Source organism: Leuciscus leuciscus (assembly GCF_965113295.1).
Source record: "Leuciscus leuciscus genome assembly, chromosome: 9".
NCBI classification, from domain to species: domain Eukaryota; kingdom Metazoa; phylum Chordata; class Actinopteri; order Cypriniformes; family Leuciscidae; genus Leuciscus; species Leuciscus leuciscus.
The window spans coordinates 17277191-17299330 of record NC_138733.1 but is presented as its reverse complement, the minus strand read 5'-3'; the positions used below and the strand labels follow the sequence as shown (position 1 = coordinate 17299330).

Below are 22140 nucleotides of genomic sequence, written 5' to 3'. Positions count from 1 at the left end.
CGGTCTAGGGGTCAGGGAAGCAGTAACAAGGAAGTTTGTGATAATTACTATTAACAGATAACCAAGAGCTCTCCTCTCCTGTCCCAGCATTCCACAAAAAAAAAAGAAAAAAGAAGTCACACATATTTGTGAAAGACTCAGAAGTGACATTTTATTTGGTTGGTCCAAAGTACAAAAAGGCATCAAAAGGCTTCAGGAGGGGATAAGGCCAAAATAATTAAGAAAGTTCTGACTTTGTTGGTCATTTTGAATTTTATTTTGAAAGGCTAGAAAGTGTTCCCCTCAAAGTTCTTACCTTACTCCCTCTCTAGCCAAACAGAATGGCACCCACCTCCCTTCTGCTTCTTAAATAAACTGAATAAACAAAAGAATAATCATTAGAAACCGTTTCAACTTAAAGCTCTTTTAGGAACGTCAATGAAATTAAGAAAATTTATTAGCAACAATTAGCCAAGTCTGCTTAGGTTAACAATAAATTGTGCAACAACCAACAAGGAGATGTAAAGTCAATCTTAGCACACATGCTAAGGCCTGGGGCAGAAGAAGACAGTCTTAGCAGCCTGGAGACAAAAAGACTTCTCCAAACGGAGTTTCCTCTCCAGCTTTATCTACAAGCTCTCTTGCCCAGCAGCCAATCAGTGGAAACCAGGAGATGATGGGAACTAGTGTCAGCTGGTCACCATTAAGCTTTACATTGAGGAGAAAAAACTAAACAAAAAACAATTACACCCTAGGACGTAAGAATGAATGAGTTTAATTAGTTGATTGATCGATCGTTAATCTGGTTAATGATTTAATGCACAGCGTACTGTAGTTTAGATCACAACGCTCTCCAACAGCAGAATGCTACTTATTCTTTTAAGTCTAATTCCTAGTCAAATTAGAATATCTTAGTTTTATATATCATATGTGATCGCATTTTCTAAAGATATGGCCAGACATGCAATCTACCAAGAACAGAGCGACAGCATTAGGAACGCCCAGAAGTGTCTTTACAATAGTACAGAGATGAGACGATGTCGCTGGCGGCGTGAACGGGGCATAGACCATTTCAGGCATCGTTCGATTAGCGCTGTGTTATACTGTTCTTCTTGTGTTTTGTCTGGTGATAATCTCAATGTGTTCTAGCATGTCAAGTGATTTCCTGTCCATTTCATCGTGTTGCTAAGCATGTGCACGCTCAGCCTCCACGTGAAGTGACGTGAGTCCACAGAGAACTTCAGCCACTTTCATTGGGAAAGTGTTGCATGAAGTGTTTATCTGTGTTTAATGGAAGTGTTCAGTGTATCCCAAGAAATGCAGTGGTCCTGTTTTCTGCAAATTGAAAAGGAAGTTATTACATACAGTATTTTATTTTTGTGTTATTAGTAGCACTGATTTTTTTTTTTGAACTGCTTTTTAAGTCACTATAATGCTCTGCCAAAATAATTTTTATCTTGTTTTCTAGTAAATATCTCATATACCCTTAAAACAAAATGTATTTTCTTGAGAGGCAAAATTATAGATAGTAAGAGTTGTTTAAACTACACTACATTTTGTTTGTGAAAAAAAACCCCAAACTTTTTCTTTCTTTTTTATGGGGTAATAAAAACACACACTTAATAAAAGATTTATTCTCTTAAAATAAAAAGTATCTTCTTATCTTGCACAGTTTTGCTTTTCAATTAAGTTTATCTTGTTTTAGGGATGTTTAAATGTTTTTGTTTTTACTTCAAATTCAAAGCTTTCACTTTTCTTTCTTTTTTCATATGCTTTTTCATAAAGCAACAAGAATTTTTATATTTATTGTTTTATGGAAAATAAATATGATTGTGTAAGCTCATTTTAATTAACCAGAATAAATGACCAGCCTATTCAAGTCTGTTTAACTGAATGAGTAATGCTAAAAAAAAAAGAGCAAAACAATTGAACATTTAATCTGCTTCTTAATTTAATTGGATAAAGATTTTTTTAATATGCATTACTTTGTAATAATATTGCTATTTTTATCCCACATGCTAAATCAGTAAACATGTCTTTATTGTGCAGTGCTTTTGTTGTCAATAACAGAGGATTCCTTCTAAAGGACTGCTTTGCCTCTTTGTGTTGTTTTGTCTGTTCTTTGCAGGCCTCTTGGACTCGGCCCGAACAGCACAAGGTAGAGATTTCATATCCATGACTCCATAAACTAAATTATGAAGATAGCCATCAATCCATAAACCTCCTCTTTCCTATCCGATCAAATCTCTGAAATCTCATCAGATCCATCAACTGAATTATGATGTCGTCTTTGTTTCACCTGAGTGTGAAATGATGTAGTTGTAGTTTTCACTTTCTATTCAGTGCATGCTGTTTTTTCATTCTGTCTAATCAATTAAGTCATTATGACATTGTTTTATTACATTATGCCATCATAAGGCTGCATTCTCAAGGTTTCATATTTAAAAAAAAAAAAAAAAAAAAAAACCTTTATAATGTCTGATCATGTTGTTCCTTTTCTCCCCAAAGGTGTTATTGTGATTTGATGGATTTTTCCTTTAAGTATTTAATGTTGCACAAAATGCCTTTTGTTGTTGTTCACACCGAGACTTTTCCTTTCCCGCCCTGACAAAAATAGACATTTGAGCAAACCACCTCCATCCAAGCTTTGCAGAAGGCTGGCATGCATTATTAAAAAGACCTTTCTGCTGAAAACTATGGCTCTAAAACTTTAATGATATAGCGTTCTCACGTTGCAAATGAATAAATAGAGCTTTATCTTAGAAGATAAAGTCAGTTGAATGTGCTGATTGAAATGTATAGCTGTTTGCCATAGAGATTGAAAGATACAGGCCGCGACCTGACCCCAGTAACACATAGTAACCAGAGTCTAGTGATGAGAGCACGTCCCATGGCACATGGGGTCACGGTCTGGCCATTTGACTGCAGCAGACAGGGAAAACTGTGGGAAAGAAGGCCGGAAGTGGGCAGAACGGGTCTCAGCACTCCCATTAGGGGGTTATTCAATTAGCCCAGTCAGCTCTGCTGGGTGGCTGTTGGATGTTTTTTGGATGAAAAGGCACAGCATTATGTAAGCGTGACTCAGTCCTGGGACAACACCGGCATAATTATTGTCTGACACGACGCTTCTGCCGAGTTCATTCATAGCAAAGTTTGTGCGAGGGGCAGCGCCTGACCAGAAATGTATAGAGAGGATTTTTTTTTTTTTCAAGTGGAGCGGGGAATACTAATTTTGTGCTTGATGAAGTCTTCGAAACTTCAATGCATTTCCTGTCCTCATTACATTCCTGTGTGTGTGTGTGTGTGTGTGTGAATGTTTGAAAGAGAAAGTGAGTTTATTCTGAGATCTGTTCAGCCTAAGTATTCAGTTTAATGGACAGCAAATAGTTTTTCTCTTTGCTGCACAATATTTGAATAGCTGGAACAAATCACTTCTTCATTTTTCATTTTTTCCGATAATAACTATATATTATATATATAAAATACTAATGTTTACAACAAGTTTTGGGTCATAAGATTTATTTATTTATTGTTTGATTAATTGAAAGAAAATAATACTTTTATGTCCTACAATGATCAAAATACAAAAACAGTTCTAAAAATTCTATTCTATTATTAAGAAATGTTTCTTGAGCAGCAAATCAGCATTTTAGAATGATTTCTGAAGGATCATGTGACACTGGAGACTAAAGTAATGATGCTGAAAATTCAGCTTTGCCATCTCAGGAATAAATTTTATTTAAAAATATATTAAAATATAAATATTTTTATTATTTTAAATCATAATAACATTTCACAATATTACCATTTTACTGTATATTTTTTATATAAAATAGTGCATCCATGGTGAGAATAAGAGACATGTACAGAGTCCAAACTTTTGAACAGTAGTGTATATAATCTGTACTTTTCCGATTTCTAGTAAATATATCTAAACATCTTACATTTGTAAAATTGTAAATTTTAGCAAAATTGTTTACAACATTCTTCTTTTTCTTTTCTCAAATCATCCCATGGGCAAGATTAGTCTCCTCCACACACTCTATCAATGTGTTTGACACCCCTGCTATATGCAGATTGCGCAGTCATTGAGGAAACGTTGGTTATAGATCCCACTTATCTTCATAAGATCCACAAGGTTAAGTGGAACAGCAAGCTAAAAGAAGATGCAAGCGTGGCTTGTTAAGATCTATGCTTGTCTTTAAAATGAGCACTGGGACGTGGTAAAATGGTCCAAGCCAGCTGAGATCATGTGACGTAGCTTTTGATGAAGTAACAGCGCTGAAGAAATGGCTTCCCCTACCTTATGGTCTGCATTATTTATGTTCCTCCTCACATCTTCTCTCCAAAGACTCAGCACATAAAAGCCTCTTATTTATGTCTGCTGTTCACCAAACCTCCTTTTTTTTTTTTTTTACCAGGTTTGCTTCTCTGATATGTTTCAGGTCTTACATACTTAAAAATGAAGATTTTCTCTGAGAATGTTTTTTTAAAACATTTTTTTAAATGTATTTATAGAAATGGACTTGCAAACTAAATAGTGCATTTAGGAAGATAATAGCAAACCTGTTTATTAATTTAAAGGAATAGTTAACCCATAATTAACATTCTGTCATCCTTTATTCATCTGACTTTTTCCATTCTTGTGAAAACCAAATACTAGTTGCTTTTCTCTGTAAAATGACAGCATGATATGACCAAAAGCTCAAAAAATATAAAGTATAAAAGCACCATAAAAAGTACCCACCGCTTTTATGGCGCTTTTTTTAGTTTGACAGCCTGTGGTTCTGGAAATAAAGAAAGCCATGCAGGTTTAGAATGACATGAGGGTGAGTAACCGATGACAGAATTTTCTTTTGAGGGAAGAGAAGACTATTAGTTTAATGGCTGAAGGAAGTATGAATTTTGCAGTGAATTTTCCCTTCTTGTCTCTGTGTTCAGAGTCCTGATGGTGAAGTGTTGGTCCGCAGTGACGCCCGCGTGTCTTCTCTCACCCTGAAGTACGCTCAGTACACAGACGCCGGCGAGTATCTCTGCACTGCCCGCAACGCCATCGGAGAGACGTCGCAGCCCGTGTATCTGGAAGTGCGCTGTGAGTCTATAGTATCTGTACCCTCATTAGCTTCTATCACTCACACATACTGTTGGATACCACACTGATATGCCTCAGAGGCATATGTTTAATTCACAGCAGCACTGCTGCTCGGCTGCAGTCCAGAGAGCATAAGGCAACTCCGTAGAGAATGGTAGTTAATGCATCAAAACTACAGCCACCCCCCAACATCATCACCCCCTCCCCCGCTACAGGACACGTATGATACGAAAACAGCCTTAAATCACGCTGTGTCCTAACCAAGTGCAAGGTTTTGTATGTCCACATTGAGTGTGAAATTCTACATGACATCTAGGGATGTCAATTTTGAGGAAATGTAATTATTGTCATTAAAATGATTGATCGAATAATTGATTTATTGTTAATACCACAAAAACGTGTGGAGAACTTTTAAATCATTAAAGGGATATTGATCCCCAATCAATGCATATTAAAATTCTTGCAGATGCCAATATGTTTTGATGTTATGGCCAATAACATGATAACTAATGGCTAATATTAATTCCAGTAATAATTATGGTTTTTAACTTTCAGTGAATGTTAGATGATAAAAGTATTACAAATCAAAAGAAATAAGCATATACAATTGAATATCCAATATCAGCCAATATAGATCCAATATGGAGTATAATACCGGTAAAGAAATTATTAAAAATCTTTAATATCGGCCGATAACCAATATTTTATCAATATTTTGTCCCTAATAAATTATATAAACTAATATTGATGTTATTCCAATACATTTTCAAACCTATTGATTGACAAAATGTCCTGTTGCTCATTAAGGCTGGTTAGTAAAATAATGGTTAGGATTTACATGGAAGAGATGGATTTATTGTTTCTTTTTTTCTTGAGTCATGCCTGGTTAGGACAGTGGCGTCAGAGCAGATAGCATATTTCATTTGATTAAAATCTAGGCTGTTAGTGTAAGAAGTTTGGTCAAATCAGTACATACAGTACTGTGCATATATTTGTAGTGAACCAAAAAAAAAAATTCCTAAGGCGTTTTTTTTTCTAAGGCGACCAAAAATGCACTAATTTACTTGTTTCTACGATTCATATATTGCTGTAACATCAAAAACGAAGCACTCTCCTTCCTTAAATGTTATTAATTGCAATCAGTTGCAAGCAAAACATTACCTCCCATTTTCCCTCTCATTGTGCTCCCCCCACTGCGCCTGTTTGTATTTGTTTTCGAATTAGCAGCGACGTATGCTGTGAAATTACAAGCCTCCCTCTTCGCATGTTTTGTGCATTTGTACCAGCCGTGTATTGCTGTAATGGGACTAATGACATCTGAAGCTCTGATGAATGTGAGAACAGTATCTCAGCGGGCTGGCAGTTATTTCGCGCACAGTCTGTGAGGGAACGCGGGCCCGACCACATACGTCACGGGAGCCTGCAGTCGGCCCCCAGCGTGCTATTCAGGGACAATACTTGGAGGAGGGGCCTTTTTAAAGCCAGTGAAGCGTGATTGGCTTTTATGTACTGCCACGAACAGATGTGTTCAACATCACAAAGCGCTGTGTTTTCAGCACTCAGCTCTCAGCTCTATGTTTAAGCCATGGACATTTTGATCTTTTACCACCTTATCCTCAGAATTAAGGCTTCAAAGATAATTAGAACGCAGGCTTTGTTCCCCCTTAGCGGATGGAGACGGCGGGAGGTAGATAATGGACCAGTGCTACCAGCAGGTTTGTTTGTTTTTCAGTTGTATATGCTTTGCCTTTCATCACAGACTCCCCCAAAATCTTGGGACCAGTAGCTGTTTACACGTGGGAGGGCAACCCAGCCAACATCAGCTGTGAAGTGCTGGCTCACCCCAGCGATGTGTCTATTACGTGGCTGAGAGACGGCCTCCAGCTGCCTAACGCTAACACCTCCAATATCAAGATCTACAACAGGCCTTCCGCCAGCTACCTGGAGGTACGGCCCACACAGACGCCTTCCTAAGAACATAATCATTCCAAATACTGTACACATGAACCCAGAGGGGGAATCTAACAAAACTGGACTAAGAACATGTGCTGGTTATATATCACCCCTAAATCAAAAGAAAGAAATATTATTATAGTATAGTATAGTATAGTATAGTATAGTATAGTATAGTATAGTATAGTACAGTGTAGTATATTATATTATATTATATTATATTATTTTATAGTATATTATATTATTAATGAAGCCTGTCTTGGGACTATGAAGAGTTATACAATTTTTTTCATTGTCACTATTCATCACATTCATCCTAGTGACTTAAATCTTTTGAATCTTTTTACGAAAACAGATTTGTTTTGATTTATACACTGATTTGCCCAGTGACTTTTTTTTTTTTTTAGGCTACATTATTACGTCAAATTTTGTGTGCTTAACCACAATAGTTATTATCAACCTTTTGCTCTTTGATGTAAATAATATTAATTCTAATGGAACTGAATGACATTCTCAGGTTCACTTAAAATATTTCTTCAAATATAATGATTCATTCGTTATCTACTTCTTAATGGTTTTAAAAATGAGCTTAATTTTCTGTGTTTGCAGTGTAACACCTAGTTTATTTATTTTGGTTTTGGGGTGAAATGTGACCTGGACCTGTTTTCTGAGCTTTATCCAAGAAGGGGTAGGGTTGCTGTAGGGCACTACTGCAGCCTATGTGTCTTATTTTTTATTTTAGCACAGTGAGCACACTGTCAGGAGTAAATACACATCTAATGGAAGGACAGTGGTAAAATGCACATTTAAAAAAGATAAATGATGAGATGGAGACTAGAGGTTAAAGCATTCATTTGATCTGTCCCAGGTCAGTCCAGAGTCTCAGAGCGACTTTGGCAACTACAACTGTACTGCCTCCAATGAGATCGGGACCGAATCCAGAGAGTTCATCATGATACCAGCTGGTCTGTTTCTCTGTATTGATCTCAAAATGTACACAATTTAATCATTTATGGCGGTAGAATATCGCATTGACATTGAGTGTTTGGATGCTTTTTGCTTTCCAGGTACTGTATTTTTGTAATTACCTGCAATTCTCGCCTTTGTTCAATAAAGTGCAATACAATAGCTACAATTTTCCTTGTGTAAACTTTTGCTCGGCACAAAGCGGCACAATCAGCCGTATTATCGGGCATAAGCTGATAAAGTGCAGTTTTCCCACTGCGTATTGTAAAGTGTCTCCCCTGTGGTGCAGATGTGCCCTCGGCGCCGGCCATCACTCAAGTGCAGCCGTACTCCAGCACGGCTCAGGTGCTTTTCGAAGAGCCCGTGTCCACTGGAGGAGTTCCTGTGCTCAAGTACCGAGCCGAGTGGAGAGCCGTGGGTCGAGGAAAATGGGTGCAGCGAGTCTATGAGGTGAAAGACGGTAAGTCTGTCACATGAACTGAAGCAGTTAGCCATCTGTATTATATGGAATATCAACACTACTGTATGGTTTGTAGACTTTAATAATGGATTTATATGGTGGAAAACAGAACTTTTAAAATAAGATGATTCATTCAGAAATTGTTATGGTGTTTACGTAACATCAATGGTTACATTTAAAGGTGCAGTGTGTAATTTTTACCGCCATCTGGTGGTGAGGTTGTGAATTGCACCCAACAGAAGTTACGGTGGCCGATAGGAAAAGATGTCGTCGTCTGAGACAGCAGAGAGTAGCCAGTTAAGCGATGAGGTTTCTTTACAAAGATAAATTAAGAAATTAGGTTTACTTAATTATTCAGTAAAATGATATGTTATTGCGAATATTATTGTTACTTGTTCATCGTTATGTCAGTGTTTTATTCGCTGACTTTAGCTAGCTTCTTTGCACAAAGAACAACATAGTGATGAAACACGTTTGTCCATGGTAGAAACTGTAGAAACATGTCAAAGACCCGCGGTGTATGTAGATAGAAATGGCTCATTCTAAGGTAATAAAAACATAACGGTTCATTAAGTAAGGTCTTTATAAACCACTGAAAACATAGTTATGTATAATGATATTGCATTTCTGTCAACAGATCCTCCTAAATATTACACAATGCACCTTTAACACACTACTGTTAAAAAATTTGGGTTGGCAATATATTTTCTTTATGTTTTGAAATACATCTCTTTTAAAAATGCTCACTAAGGGTGTTTTTATTTGATCAAAAATAAATATTAATACAATTTAAAATAACTGTTTTCTATTTTAATATATTGTAAGAATGTAATTTGTTCCTGTAATGGCAAAGCTGAATTTTCAGCAACCATTACTCGAGTAAAATGATCATAAACTAAATTGTCTTTTTTGGGTGCCAGAGCCTTGACATTATAACTGGATTGAAGGGAAAAATCTACTTGCTATAAAAGTGTACAGTATTTATGCAATTATTTCAAGAACTTGTTGACAGAATCTGTTATTTCTGTTGTAATGAATGAGATTTGCATGTAATGGGGTTTATTCATGAAACACAAGCAGAAAATAAATAATTGATAAAAGAATGGTTGGCAACACTTTATTTTACAGTTGCTATGTTTCCATCCAAAGTTGCAAATTTAACTTATGGGCAAATTTGGAATATTGCATAAAACATTTGTGAATAAAGCAGCGTTCTATCCTATGTGTTCAAGAGAACAAAATCGTCAATTGGTGCAAAATATCTTTAATAGAAATGTGAATTGCTGCAATCGTGGAAGCCATTGTTGCTCTTTTTTTGGCATCTCAGAGCAAATAGATGAATAGCAATAAACGCTGTCATGCTATCTTGCGTTGTTATGCCTGGTGTTTGGGAACGCAATCATGCGAGACGCTTCTGGGAGGTCATTTTTATCAAATCATTTTGATGACAGACTGTGGCTCAGGCATTGCAGAATGATCAAACCAACATCCAATCACATCCACTGTTGAGGCAAAGTCACGTACTGTAAGTTTTGTGTTGCGCTGAAGGATTTATTTGATAAATGAGTTTCCGTCATAGTTTACAGTATGCGCATGTCTTATCGGATAAAAAAATATATATCCGCCTCAATTGAGTGCGTACGTTTTTTTTTTTTTTTATGCACATTTTTTGAATTTATGCTCATTTTGTCATATCCATTCAGAATTTTTTATGCAATATCCCAAAATGCACATATAAATAAGTGGATGGAAACCTAGCTACTGTCCTCGTTAGACGTCACATATACTTATAATAATAGTAACAGTAAATTATGCATAATTACATTCAACTAACCCGCAACCAAACCCTAATCCTAACCTTTACACCTATAGTAAGTACATGTAGTTCATTAATTTCACTCAATGATTTTGGTTATACTTTATTTTAAGGTGTTATTGTTACAGTGCAATTATATATTTAAGTACTCAGTAATATTAAGCAACTACATGTACTTACTATAGGGTTAGGGTAGGATAAGAATTTGGTTGAGGGTTAGTTGCATGTAATTATGCATAATTTACTGTTATTACTATGGTAAGTACACATGTAACATATGTAACACGGACACTGTAAAATAAAGTGTTACCGTGATTTTTTTTACACTGTACCAAGGACACTTGGAAGGAAAACAAATGGGGTAACACTTTATTTTACAGTGTCCTTGTTACATATGTTACATGTGTACTTACCATAGTAATAACAGTAAATTATGCATAACTACATGCAACTAACCCTAAACCAAATCTTGATCCTACCCCAACCCTATAGTAAGTACATGTAGTTGCTTAATATTACTGAGTACTTAAATATATAATTACACTGTGATAATGACACCTTCAAATAAAGTGTAACCCCAAATGGTTTTACATTTCAGTTTGTTTAAATGCATTCTGCTTATGTTTCATGAATGCTCCAGTAGTAATAACATGTACCATGCAATATATTAAAGGGATAGATCAACAAAAATGAAAATTGTGATCATATGTCACCCTTGTGTCATTCCAAACCTGTGTGACTTTATTTATTCTGTTTAACATAGAAGAAGATATTTTGAGGAATGTAAATGTGTTCTTTTACAGTGGTCAATGGTAACCAAAACTATTTTTAAAAACGAATATATATTTTTCCTCAAAAGAAAGTAATTCATACAGGTTTGGAATGACATGAGGGTGAGTACATGAGGACAGACTTTTCAGTCTTAAATGAAATATCCTTTTAAGTAATGTGTTTTTTGTTTTGTTTTGACCACCATGATATTGAATGTCAGCATCACTGCCCATAGCTTCAACTGTATTTCCGCCATGTTCTGTGGCAAGGTTTTGCGTTGCCCATTTAACTTGCATTCTGTTGTTTATGAATTAATGAATGGGTTTTTGATTAAATCTGCTTCTCGCTGCTTCCCAGCAGGACTGAATTCAGTCACAGTCACCGGCCTTAAACCCGAAAACGATTACGAAGTCAAGATGTCTGCCATCAACGGCAAGGGCGAAGGCGACAGCAGCCCGTCATTGGTCTTCAAAACCGAGCAAGTCCGTGAGTATCACGCTTCTCTCTCTCTCTCAGGAGCACAACAGCAGTGCAGCGTGGTGTGACGGCCCACAAACCTTATCAACCAGCTAGTGTGATGTCTTTGGCTGACGCAGTTGCTAAAAGATACAGTTTGTGCTCATGGTGCTAAAGAGTAGGCCCTAATGATTTAAGTAGTTTGAATATTAACATTTCAGTCCCTTGAACAATTCTCTCATTTTACTGAATTACAAATCCAATGAAGCACAGCATGAAACATCTTTTTGAGCAATGCAATGCCTTCTTTTGTGCCTGCCTCCCCTACAGGACAGTGTTGTGTAGAGCTCTTGATATGGTTGACTGGCTCACCTTTACTCTGTTCTCAGCTGAACTGAACTCTGTCACTCCTTCAGAGTAATTGTTAGCCTCTCTGTGGCGTCTCTCTTGAGTTCTGAAGGACAACCTTTTCTAGGCGATACCTGGGTGGTTTAATATAACTGCCTCTTTTTGACAACCAATAAACCGTTCCCACTTTTCTATCCATTATTTTGCACCTTATGCAGGTTATTATTCATCAAGAGAAACCAGGTGGTTATTTTAATCATTTATTGGTCGAAGCTTATGGATGTACTATTAATGGAAGCTAAGAACTTCTTCAGCTCATTTCTATTATTTTTGACAAGAATATAAAAAAAAAATATTGGACATATTAAAAATAGCCAATTATGACCTCCAGTGGATAGAAATAAAGATCACAGAGGACTAAAAATAACGTAAGATTTGTAATTCAGCGCATTGAGAACATTGGTTAATGGTCGTGATGCATTTGTAAATCACTGCATATAAATAATATATGCTTGGCAGTTTTACTCCTGCTAAGCATATTCATGCTGTATATATACTCGTACATATATACTGGCCACACCTTACATAAATGATTTCTTACATCAATAATGGATTCATCTATTAGAATTCTGACTGGTAAGAACAGAACATCATCTTCTCACCCAGGAGGACATAAAATTCTGCTAACATTCCACAAAATATCGATAAAAATCAATCATAACAACGCACACTACATTTGTGCGTTGTTTTGATTGATTTTTATTGATGTTTTGTGGAATGTTGGCAGAATTTTATGTCCTGAGTGAGAATATTTCTGTGATTTGTGTTGATATTCTCATCACATTCACACACCACACACATCTACGCTCTTACTCCTCCTGGTGGTTGTTTGTGTGATCAGCGGGATGTTTTGGACTTCCAGAGATGCCGTGACCACATAATGCACTCAACACATTGTACACTGGGATTTATTTCCTGTCAGTACATGAAACAAAACCCATTTAGTGTGAGAGAGTAATGACTCTAATTCAGGTAATGTGTGAGTGATGAGAAAGTATTTCTGTCTGATCTTGTTACCGGCTTTTACCCTTTGACATTTTCAGACTTCTCTTTTTTTCCATCCTGTCATTGTATGTGATTTTTCTCCTATTTTGTTTCCCATTTGTGTGTTTGTTTTTTTGTTTTTGTTTTTTTTCACACTGAATCCTTTAGGTTATTCTTACTCAAGTAAGTGTTTACCCTGTGATCCTTGTGATCATCATATTCATTTATATATATTTTTTTATTTTTTTTACATTTTATTATTTTATTAATAGAATTTCTAGTAGTTGTAGGATTTAAAGACCCCATGAAATCAAAATGAGAATTGAGTGGCTTTAAGTCCATGTTTAGGATGAGAGCATATGTATGTTATTGTAAAAGTTGAGCAAGTTAACATATATACATTTTTGTCCAGTCAAATGCTCTTTAGAATGAGAATGTCCCTCCCTAGTATCAAACCAAACGAAAGGTATTAAAGAAAACTTGTCATATGTTCTCATGGGGTCTTTAAGTTAATATGCTAGTTGTTTCCTCAGATACAGTTATCAAACTAAATAAAAGTGAACATTTTCTTTTTTCATATGCTCCCTAGATGGGATTTTTCATTTTCATACTGAGGACACAGGTTTGTTATGCAACTGAATGATGCTCTTCATTATTATTGTATTATATTAAACCAGAAACCATTAAGATCCTTCTGTATGTAATATAAAGAGTTATATTACATCGTTATGGGGTTTTGTGGCTGCAAATATGCCTCCACATGTCTTTATCTCTAGGCAACACACAGTAAATCCAATTATTAGTACACGTGAAGTATTGGAAGTTGATCAGCTTTGAATATTTCTTTATATGTTGTTATGTGCTTAATGTATCACATGCTTTGTCCAAAAACTAATGCACGATCCCCCAGTATTATATGAATACTTCAGTGTTTCCTCTGTTTTTCATTGAGAAATATGATTTGACAACTTTTTAGTAGTGTTTTCTAAAGCAAGCATCACTATCACAGTTGCACATATAGAATTTGAACAAGTTTTTGCTGAGCACATGAATAATACCTCAAATCATGTTGCAAAAAGAGTGTTATTACTTTTATAAGAAATAAGATTTTTTTCGCATGGCAGATGATAAAACAGGTGGTGCATATGTCCCATAAGGACTTATCCTTAAAAGGATAGTTTACCCAAAAATGTAAGTTCTGTCATTAATTACTCACCCTCATGTCGTTCCAAACCGTAAGACTTTTGTTCATCTTTGGAACACAAATGAAGATCTTTTTGATGAAATCTGAGTGCTTTCTGTCCCTCCATTGACAGCTACGCAACTACCACTGTGACGCTTCAAAAAGTTCATAAAGAGATTGTAAAACTAATCCTTATGAATTGAGTGGTTTAGTCCAAATTTTCTAAAGAGACTCGATCACTTTATATGATGAACAGATATAATTTTTATTCACATTTAAAAATTGATCAAAGCACACGTCAGTTGTGGTAAATGGAAGCTCATGCATGTTCGCTTGATGTGCAAGAACCAATGAGGTTCATATTCGTGTTTCAGAGCACGTTTGAGCTTCCACAAGAACCAGTGAGGTTCATATTCGTGTTTCAGAGCACGTTTGAGCTTCCACAAGAACCAGTGAGGTTTGTTCTCGCGTGTCAAGCGGGTTCGGTTGAGCTTCGGTCAATGTTTATATGTGAATAAAAGCCTAAATTAAATCTTTTCAACAAATAAAGTGAGTTTTCTCCAGAATATCTGGACTAAATCACTCAATTCAAATGGATTAGTTTAAAAATCTCTATGAACTTTTTTTTAGCTGTCAATAGAGGGACAGAAATGACTCAGATTTTATATATTTTTTAAAAAATCTTAAGTTGTGTTTCGAAGATAAACGAAAATCTTACGGGTTTGGAACAACGTGAAGGTGAGTACATTTTCATTTTTGGCTGAACTAACCTTTTAAGAAAGGGAACCAAGCCATATCTAAAGAAAAGAATGTCATTTTGGAGTGGGCCCTTTTTGAGTTGAGAAACCATCTAGAAGGGCCACTTAGCAACCACCAAGAACATGCTGACAAACAATAGGAACAATATAACAGCCACATAGCAGAACACCCTTATGTTGCATGTTTTGTAAAAGCAAGTACCACTCACATTATCTTTAGAATATGTAAATATATACTAGTTTTAGCTTTTCAGTTGTTTAAACGCAGACCATATGCTCAATCTCTCAGAGGAAATCCTGCTCAGTGTGTTTCTGCTTCTGTGCTCAATGTTGTGATCTTTGTGATTTAAAACCATTTTAAGTTGCTTGGTTGTATGTTTCTCTGCAGTTTGTTCTAACCCTTGACATTTTTTTTTTTACATGGTTACATTTGTGTCTGTATTTTTGTATCTTTCATGCAACCTCTTCCAATTTCCTTTCAACCAATCATGTGCGTGCATATGATGTGACTGTGTCATGTGGCTTGCATGGTGCTGGTGATGTCATCCACACTGATGAGCAGAAGGTAAACACTCTGGCCTAGCTTCATCCTCTCATGTACAGGATTATCCCTCACTCATATCAGGATCAATGCATTCATCCCTAACCAGCCATTAAAACTCACTCCTGTCACATTTCTAGAATTAAATCCCCTCAGACAGGTCATGAAAATTCATCCATTCCCAATTTTTAACGGAGACTGTTACCCTTGAGCAACCACTGCGCTCTGACTGCACAAATTATCTTCCGTGGTGAATATGGAATAAAAAAAAAAGTTAAAAAAAAGTTGATGCCGTGTCCTGCCAACCATGGAAATGACATCAAAAGCTCTGGAGCTGAAAAACATTTCCCCAGGGTGATCGCTGGGTACGACAATCTCAGTCTTTTATGTTCAGTCTAAACATTTTGACAAGCAGCGAGTTTACAGACTCTCTACACTGACATCCTTTCATCTTGTGCTGCTTTCGATATGCTGCTACCACTGTACAATTATATCCAAATTAGGAAATCCCTAAAAATGCTCCAGTAGACGCTGCCAGTGGTTGATTTCAATGGTTTATTTATTCTCCAGTTTCAAGCATGTTTCAGTAACTTTCGCAGTACCACATTTCCTTTCAACATACCTTTGAACCTTTTACAGGGCTCCTCCCCTCCTCTCCAAACTATGTCCTTTGATGTTCTGGTTGTTTTTACCTGCATGTAAATTTCATGATGACTCTGTATACAGAAAACTCTTGCGACTTTCTTTTCATTGCACAGTTGCTTATTTAAGCATACACACCTTGACTATTTATATAGGTTTTACAATGTTTCCATGATTGGAGAATGTTTGGCTGCATTTTGCTTGTCTTTTTATGAGTAAAAGAGGCAAATTATGCACATAACCATGTGCAATCCAGTTTAACCAGGTGATACCTGCACTGAAGTAGTACCATGCATATTTAATATCTAGTGAAAAATAAATATACTAAAATGTATTTTAAATACATTTATTGTATGCTAAGTATACTACAAATACTTGTACATACTGTATTTATGTACTTAAAATAAATACCCTGCAATTGTACTTTTGGTGTACTAAACTAATATACTTAAAATCTGCTAAATTGGAACAACTAATTTTATACTACATGCACTTTAGTTATCCAGAAGTAGTTATGAGGTCCAACTAAATATATACTTAATCATATTTGATTGTGCTAAAGTGCAACTATTGCAAGTATACTTTAGGTACACCTTAAATATCTTGCATTTAAAGACTGATATTGAGATCTATCCTTACTAATAGTGAGATTAAAACACATTTTAAGCTTAAAATTGAGAAATGTGCATTGTTAAAGAAGTACTCCAAATAAATAAATAAAGATTAATTATAATATTTATATCAGTAAGTCTCAAGCAGTATGTCAGTAAATATTTTAATGGTTTTTTAGTAATCTTAGTATGAAATAAATGTATTTTAATTACATTTTGGTATAGGTTTTTTTCACTAGGGATAGTTCACCTATAAATGAATATTCTGTCATTAATTATGTCACGTAATTCTGTCACCCTCATAAGACTTGTATTCTTTTTTGGAACACAAATATAGATATTTTTGAGCAGTTCATTCATTTGATCCAAGTTAATGGGTGCAATATATGATGATTGGATTTAATTTAGGCTTTTATTCACATATAAACATTAACATACATAAGAGCACACCAACCAACCATCTTTGAATTGCAGTTCCTGTCATTCCAATTCATCTTCCTGTGAGTGTGGCCAATTCAAATGCCAACATTTTTCAAATGTGAATTTTGCCCAATTCTGCAACCTAGCACTCAGAACCAGCCTGCAAATCGGGTCATTTTAGGGCGTGTTTGCTCATTACCCAATTTACATAATGCCTTTCCTGAATCAGGTGCTAAAACAACACAGACAGCATGTGCAAATAAACGGCTCAATTAATTCTTGGTGAATTCCCCCAAGAATATCATTAAAAGTGAATTTGCAAACGTGTAAAACTTTTATTTTTAGTCTCATTTAATTTACTGCTGTTTGCTCCCTTGTGTATATGATTATTTCATTAACTGTATCCTGTAGGGACAGATAGCTAAGGAGGATGGAATTAATCATGCAGTGCTGCGCTTTCATTATTAAAGAGATGAGTGTTTATTGATGACCCTTTAAACTGTCAGGCGAGTAGAATATCTGCTTGTTAACTGAGCTGATAGTTTGGGATTGTGACTCCTCACACCAGTTAGTGGTGTGTCTCCCATTTTATGCGTTTACTTTTATAACCTCGTAACACGTTAAGATTAATTACTGCATTTTTATTGCATCTCGTTTAGTTTTTGCGGTTATGGTGCTTTGTAGCAGATCCAAAGACAATTAAATGTGTAGTGTACCTCTCTGAAAATATGTATCCTCCTCCATTGGAGAAGTGAAGCAACTGATTGATGACATTGATTATTTCACTACAGCATAGACTAAATTAAGTGTTGATCGTTTAAATCAGGGTTGACCGGTGACTGAGTGGGCCTAACGAAATGAAAGAAAAAAGACCTGAAAAGAAAGGTTGTGTGAATGAAAGTGTCTTCCTCGTACAGGCTAATAGCTAATTACTCCCTTAATGAGAGTAAAATGCCTTCATTTTTCAATCCACCATGAACACGCGTAGCTTCTGCCTGCAATGTTGTTACGTGTCACTCTGCGGCGTCAAACTAATGTAGTGAATCAAACGAGCATTCGCTGGTCATTAAAATGAAATGGATCATGATGGCCCGTGAAGGAGAGGCCTCAGTGAACAGCACCATTGAAATATTCCCAATTCACAGTGCACTCATACTGTACACATGAATGGCTCTATAGGGATGTTCACAGTTCACCGTGACCTCCAAATATCAGCCTACTCATCTAAGGAGGCCCAGCCAAGCACCATGTGTCATATTATTATATTACTTGCCTAAATGGAATCATTGGTGTGTAGGATGCTAAGATTTACGAGAGTTCGAAAATTGCCACCTTTTAATACCTGTAATTAGTGGTCGACTGGCTTTTCATTGGCCAGAATTTATGTCTACAGACCTGGGTGGCCAATAGCTGGTATAATGCTGATGTATGCATAATACAGTTTAAAGCTGCGGCATGTCAATTTTTCAATGTTGGCCTCATATGTCAACTTCTGACTCAAACATCAATGCAGATGCACTGCAACCATTTTGATGATTAATCGGTTGACAGTTTAATTAATTAGAAAATAGCTGAATTTTATTTTCAGCAATTATTGATAATATTATTGCATTATTAATGTTGTTATGAGTTGTATTGTGGATCGTCTATCTGAGTTTTTGAACTATAACATATGGAGGACTTTTTAAGATACCTAATTATTTATTTTTGGTGTTGTTACTGGCAGGGAAATTACACATTGCTGCTTCAATAACAGCAAAAGAGATGTACACAGAAATTATTAAGATGAAACGGCTGAAATGAAACTATAGGAAGATGTTAAATGATATATTTTTTAACAATTGTCGAGACAGATTGAGTTCATTTTTAACACTGCTGTTGACATTTAACAACGTGATTGACATTGTTATTGGTCAGTGCTGGTAATCTCAAAATAGCCAAATATCACACATGTCACTACACATAATACCAAGGATAAATGCTGATTTTGTTGAGAACTTTCCTCCTTTTCCACATCTTTTTATTAAACGAGTAGTTCATGCAAAAATGAAAATTCTGTCTTATGTCGTTTAGTCATCCTCATGTCGTTCCAAACCCATTAGACTTTCACTAATATCATTGTATTGAAACCTGAAAGATTTCTGTCCCTCCATTTAAAGTCCATTCCACCAAAACTTTGACGCTTTAATAAGTTCATAAAGACATTGTAAAATCAATCCATATATTCCTAGTGTTCTGAAGAGACCCAATCACTTTATATTACGAACAGATTTAATTTAGGATTTTATTCACGTATAAACATTGATCAACGCTCATACATAGAGCACATCAAATATGGTAAACAGAAGCTTGCTTGATACACAGATGATTTGGGGGGTGATTTTGGTCTTGAATATTTTGGTCTCATTGGTTGGAACGACATGAGGATGAGTAAATTAAGTATTTAAATTTTTAGGTGAACTATCCCTTTAAGTTATGGCGCTTTTTTCTCACGTCATTGTAACTGGTTTGTTGTTGTAGGAGAACCCAGTCCTCCAATGCTCGAGGGAACTCTGCACTCCAAAGGCAATGCTCTCAAAGTAAAATGGATCAAACAAGACGATGGAGGGTCGCCAATCACCCATTATTTGGTCAGATACAAAGCTGTGAGTGTTCAAAATAAATAAATAGATTATATTTAATATTTTCCTTCTTTCCTTTTTTTTTTGTTTTTGCAACTTTGTGATCGTTTCATGGCTGCTTTTTGGTACACAGAGGGAAGACCCCGACTGGAAGCCTGAGATCCGTCTTCCCAACGTGAGCGAGTACATAATGCTGACCGGTCTGGAATGGGACACTGAGTATGATGTGTTTGTGGTGGCAGAGAACCAGCAGGGCAAGTCCAAGCCAGGAACCCTGACCTTCAAAACCTCACCTGAGCCTGCAGCTACCACAGGTAACCACCATCCCTCCCTCAGTCTCTCCTTCCATCCCTCCCTCCTTCTCTGTGTTCACCCTCGCAGCCAATATCAAGCACACTGATTTTAACAGATGACTCAGAGCTGTAATGACACCAAACATGCGAATGCAGTCTGTGCCTTCACGTACACTGCATGATAAACAGTGAGTCATGCTACACGGCTGATCACGAAGCACACGGACAAAACATTTGGCTTCTTCTTTCTTATGTTATACAAACATGGCATCAAGAATCCCATAACATAGTGTGAGATACTGATAGCATTCTTCGAGCTGGCCATTTGAGCTGTTTTAGGTTTAGCCATATGCATAAAGTGGGGAGACAGAGGGGCAATTTTGATCACAAACAAGTGTGATGACACTTATTCAGTAAACGCTCACTAGAGAATTCTGTTTCTGCCTGAAAAAAAGTGTAATTTGTTTTACTTTGTGAATGTTGCTGTTATATTTATTATTTTTAAAAATACATAATACTTGATAACATTTTTATTTCAGTGTTCCACATTATACATTCTACTAACTATAAGTAACTGTTTACAACTACATGTCAACTTATTCTACTTACCCTAACCTAACAGTCTACTAATACTTTAATTAGAGTTAGTTGACATGTTGTGCGTGTGCGCGGATGTATGTATGGATGTATGTATGGATGTATGGATGTATGGATGGATGTATGTATGGATGTATGTATGGATGTATGGATGTATGTATGGATGGATGTATGGATGGATGTATGGATGGATGTATGGATGGATGTATGTATGTATGTATGTATGTATGTATGTATGTATGTATGTATGTATGTATGTATGTATGTATGTATGTATGTATGTATGTATGTATGTATGTATGTATGTATGTATGTATGTATGTATGTATGTATGTATGTATGTATGTATGTATGTATGTATGTATGTATGTGGACGGACGGACGGACGGACGGACGGACGGACGGACGGACGTGTAATAGTATTATTAGTGCTGTCAAATCAATTAATCATGATTAATTGCATCTAACAAAAGTTTGTGTTTATATAATATGTGTTTGTAGTGTGTGTGTGTAACAAATATATATAATATACACAAACAAACATGTATACACACAAACACAAACTTTTATGTTAGTGATTAATCGCTTAAAATATTTGATCGATTATTGTATATACATTTTAACTTTTTTTTAATTATTATTATTATTATTAAATAATGGACATTCAAAAAATCACAAAGAAAAACAATCACTTTTTTTCTAATATGGGCCAGTAACGGATATTGTACCTGTATGTTCCCTCTTTAATCTAATTATTTAGCATTTTGAATGTTTAAATAAATCAGCATTGATTATTGAAAAATAAAAACTTTTAATCTTAAATTTAACTTGCATGGTCACTTTGCAAAACAAATTTTGTTTCACTAACCAAGTTATGGAATCAACAGACCCCTTTAATTCACATGCAGGTACACTCTGAGTCTCTGTCTGTTTAATGTTATTGCCTTGGCCTCCATCCACCTGTGACCAGGCTAACCCTCAGCATTAGCAGCAGGGCAGTAGTTCCTGATGGAGAATCACTTCCTGTTTACTAACCCTGCGTAGTGTGCGGCAGCAGTTTAGACGAGAGGGTTGCGCTCTGGTCAAGCGTGCCAGGGCCACAGCTGGGCTTCACTGCTTCACTTGTAATGTAACAAGCATCTGGTGCTTCTTAATGCAGAGAGACTTTGTCTGTCCCTCGTTGTCTCTCTCCCTCATTAACACTCTGAGACGGCCCTCTGGACGTAGGAGGGCTGAATCGCGGCTCTCTTTGGCATACTAGGCTGTGAATGGCCCACATCCAAAGGCTGTTTGTCTTACTCACACCTCCGAGTACAGAAGCGCACTCCTTGCTGCATACTAATGAGACCACATCACCTCCTGACTAGAACTTTACTAAAGTTGCTGGCACTAACATGTTTCAAGTGTTTTTATTTTTTACTGTGATTACTCCCGTTAAAGCCGAGAACAGCTTGGATGTTGGCGTAATAGAAGTCTTGCAGTGTTGCGAGTGATTTAATGTAGTGGTTAGCCACTACAATTCATATATATATATATATATATATATATATATATATATATTTATTTATTTATTTATTTATTTTGAGTAA

The 22140-nt window shown here is 36.0% G+C and overlaps 1 protein-coding gene across 7 annotated transcripts in view; it reads left to right on the top strand.

Moving 5' to 3' along the window:
* ncam1b (neural cell adhesion molecule 1b) overlaps positions 1 to 22140 on the top strand; it is a 99475-nt gene that overhangs the window by 62683 nt on the left and 14652 nt on the right. For 4 of the 7 annotated variants that reach the window (XM_082179594.1, XM_082179592.1, XM_082179598.1 and 1 more), the window contains 8 exons: positions 2108 to 2137; positions 4921 to 5071; positions 6831 to 7018; positions 7893 to 7989; positions 8280 to 8450; positions 11395 to 11523; positions 19561 to 19685; positions 19795 to 19975. In XM_082179594.1, coding sequence (XP_082035720.1) covers positions 2108 to 2137; positions 4921 to 5071; positions 6831 to 7018; positions 7893 to 7989; positions 8280 to 8450; positions 11395 to 11523; positions 19561 to 19685; positions 19795 to 19975 — 1072 coding nt within the window. The remainder of the gene's footprint in view (positions 1 to 2107; positions 2138 to 4920; positions 5072 to 6830; positions 7019 to 7892; positions 7990 to 8279; positions 8451 to 11394; positions 11524 to 19560; positions 19686 to 19794; positions 19976 to 22140) is intronic. The other 3 variants (XM_082179595.1, XM_082179593.1, XM_082179596.1) reach the window with 2 other exon arrangements.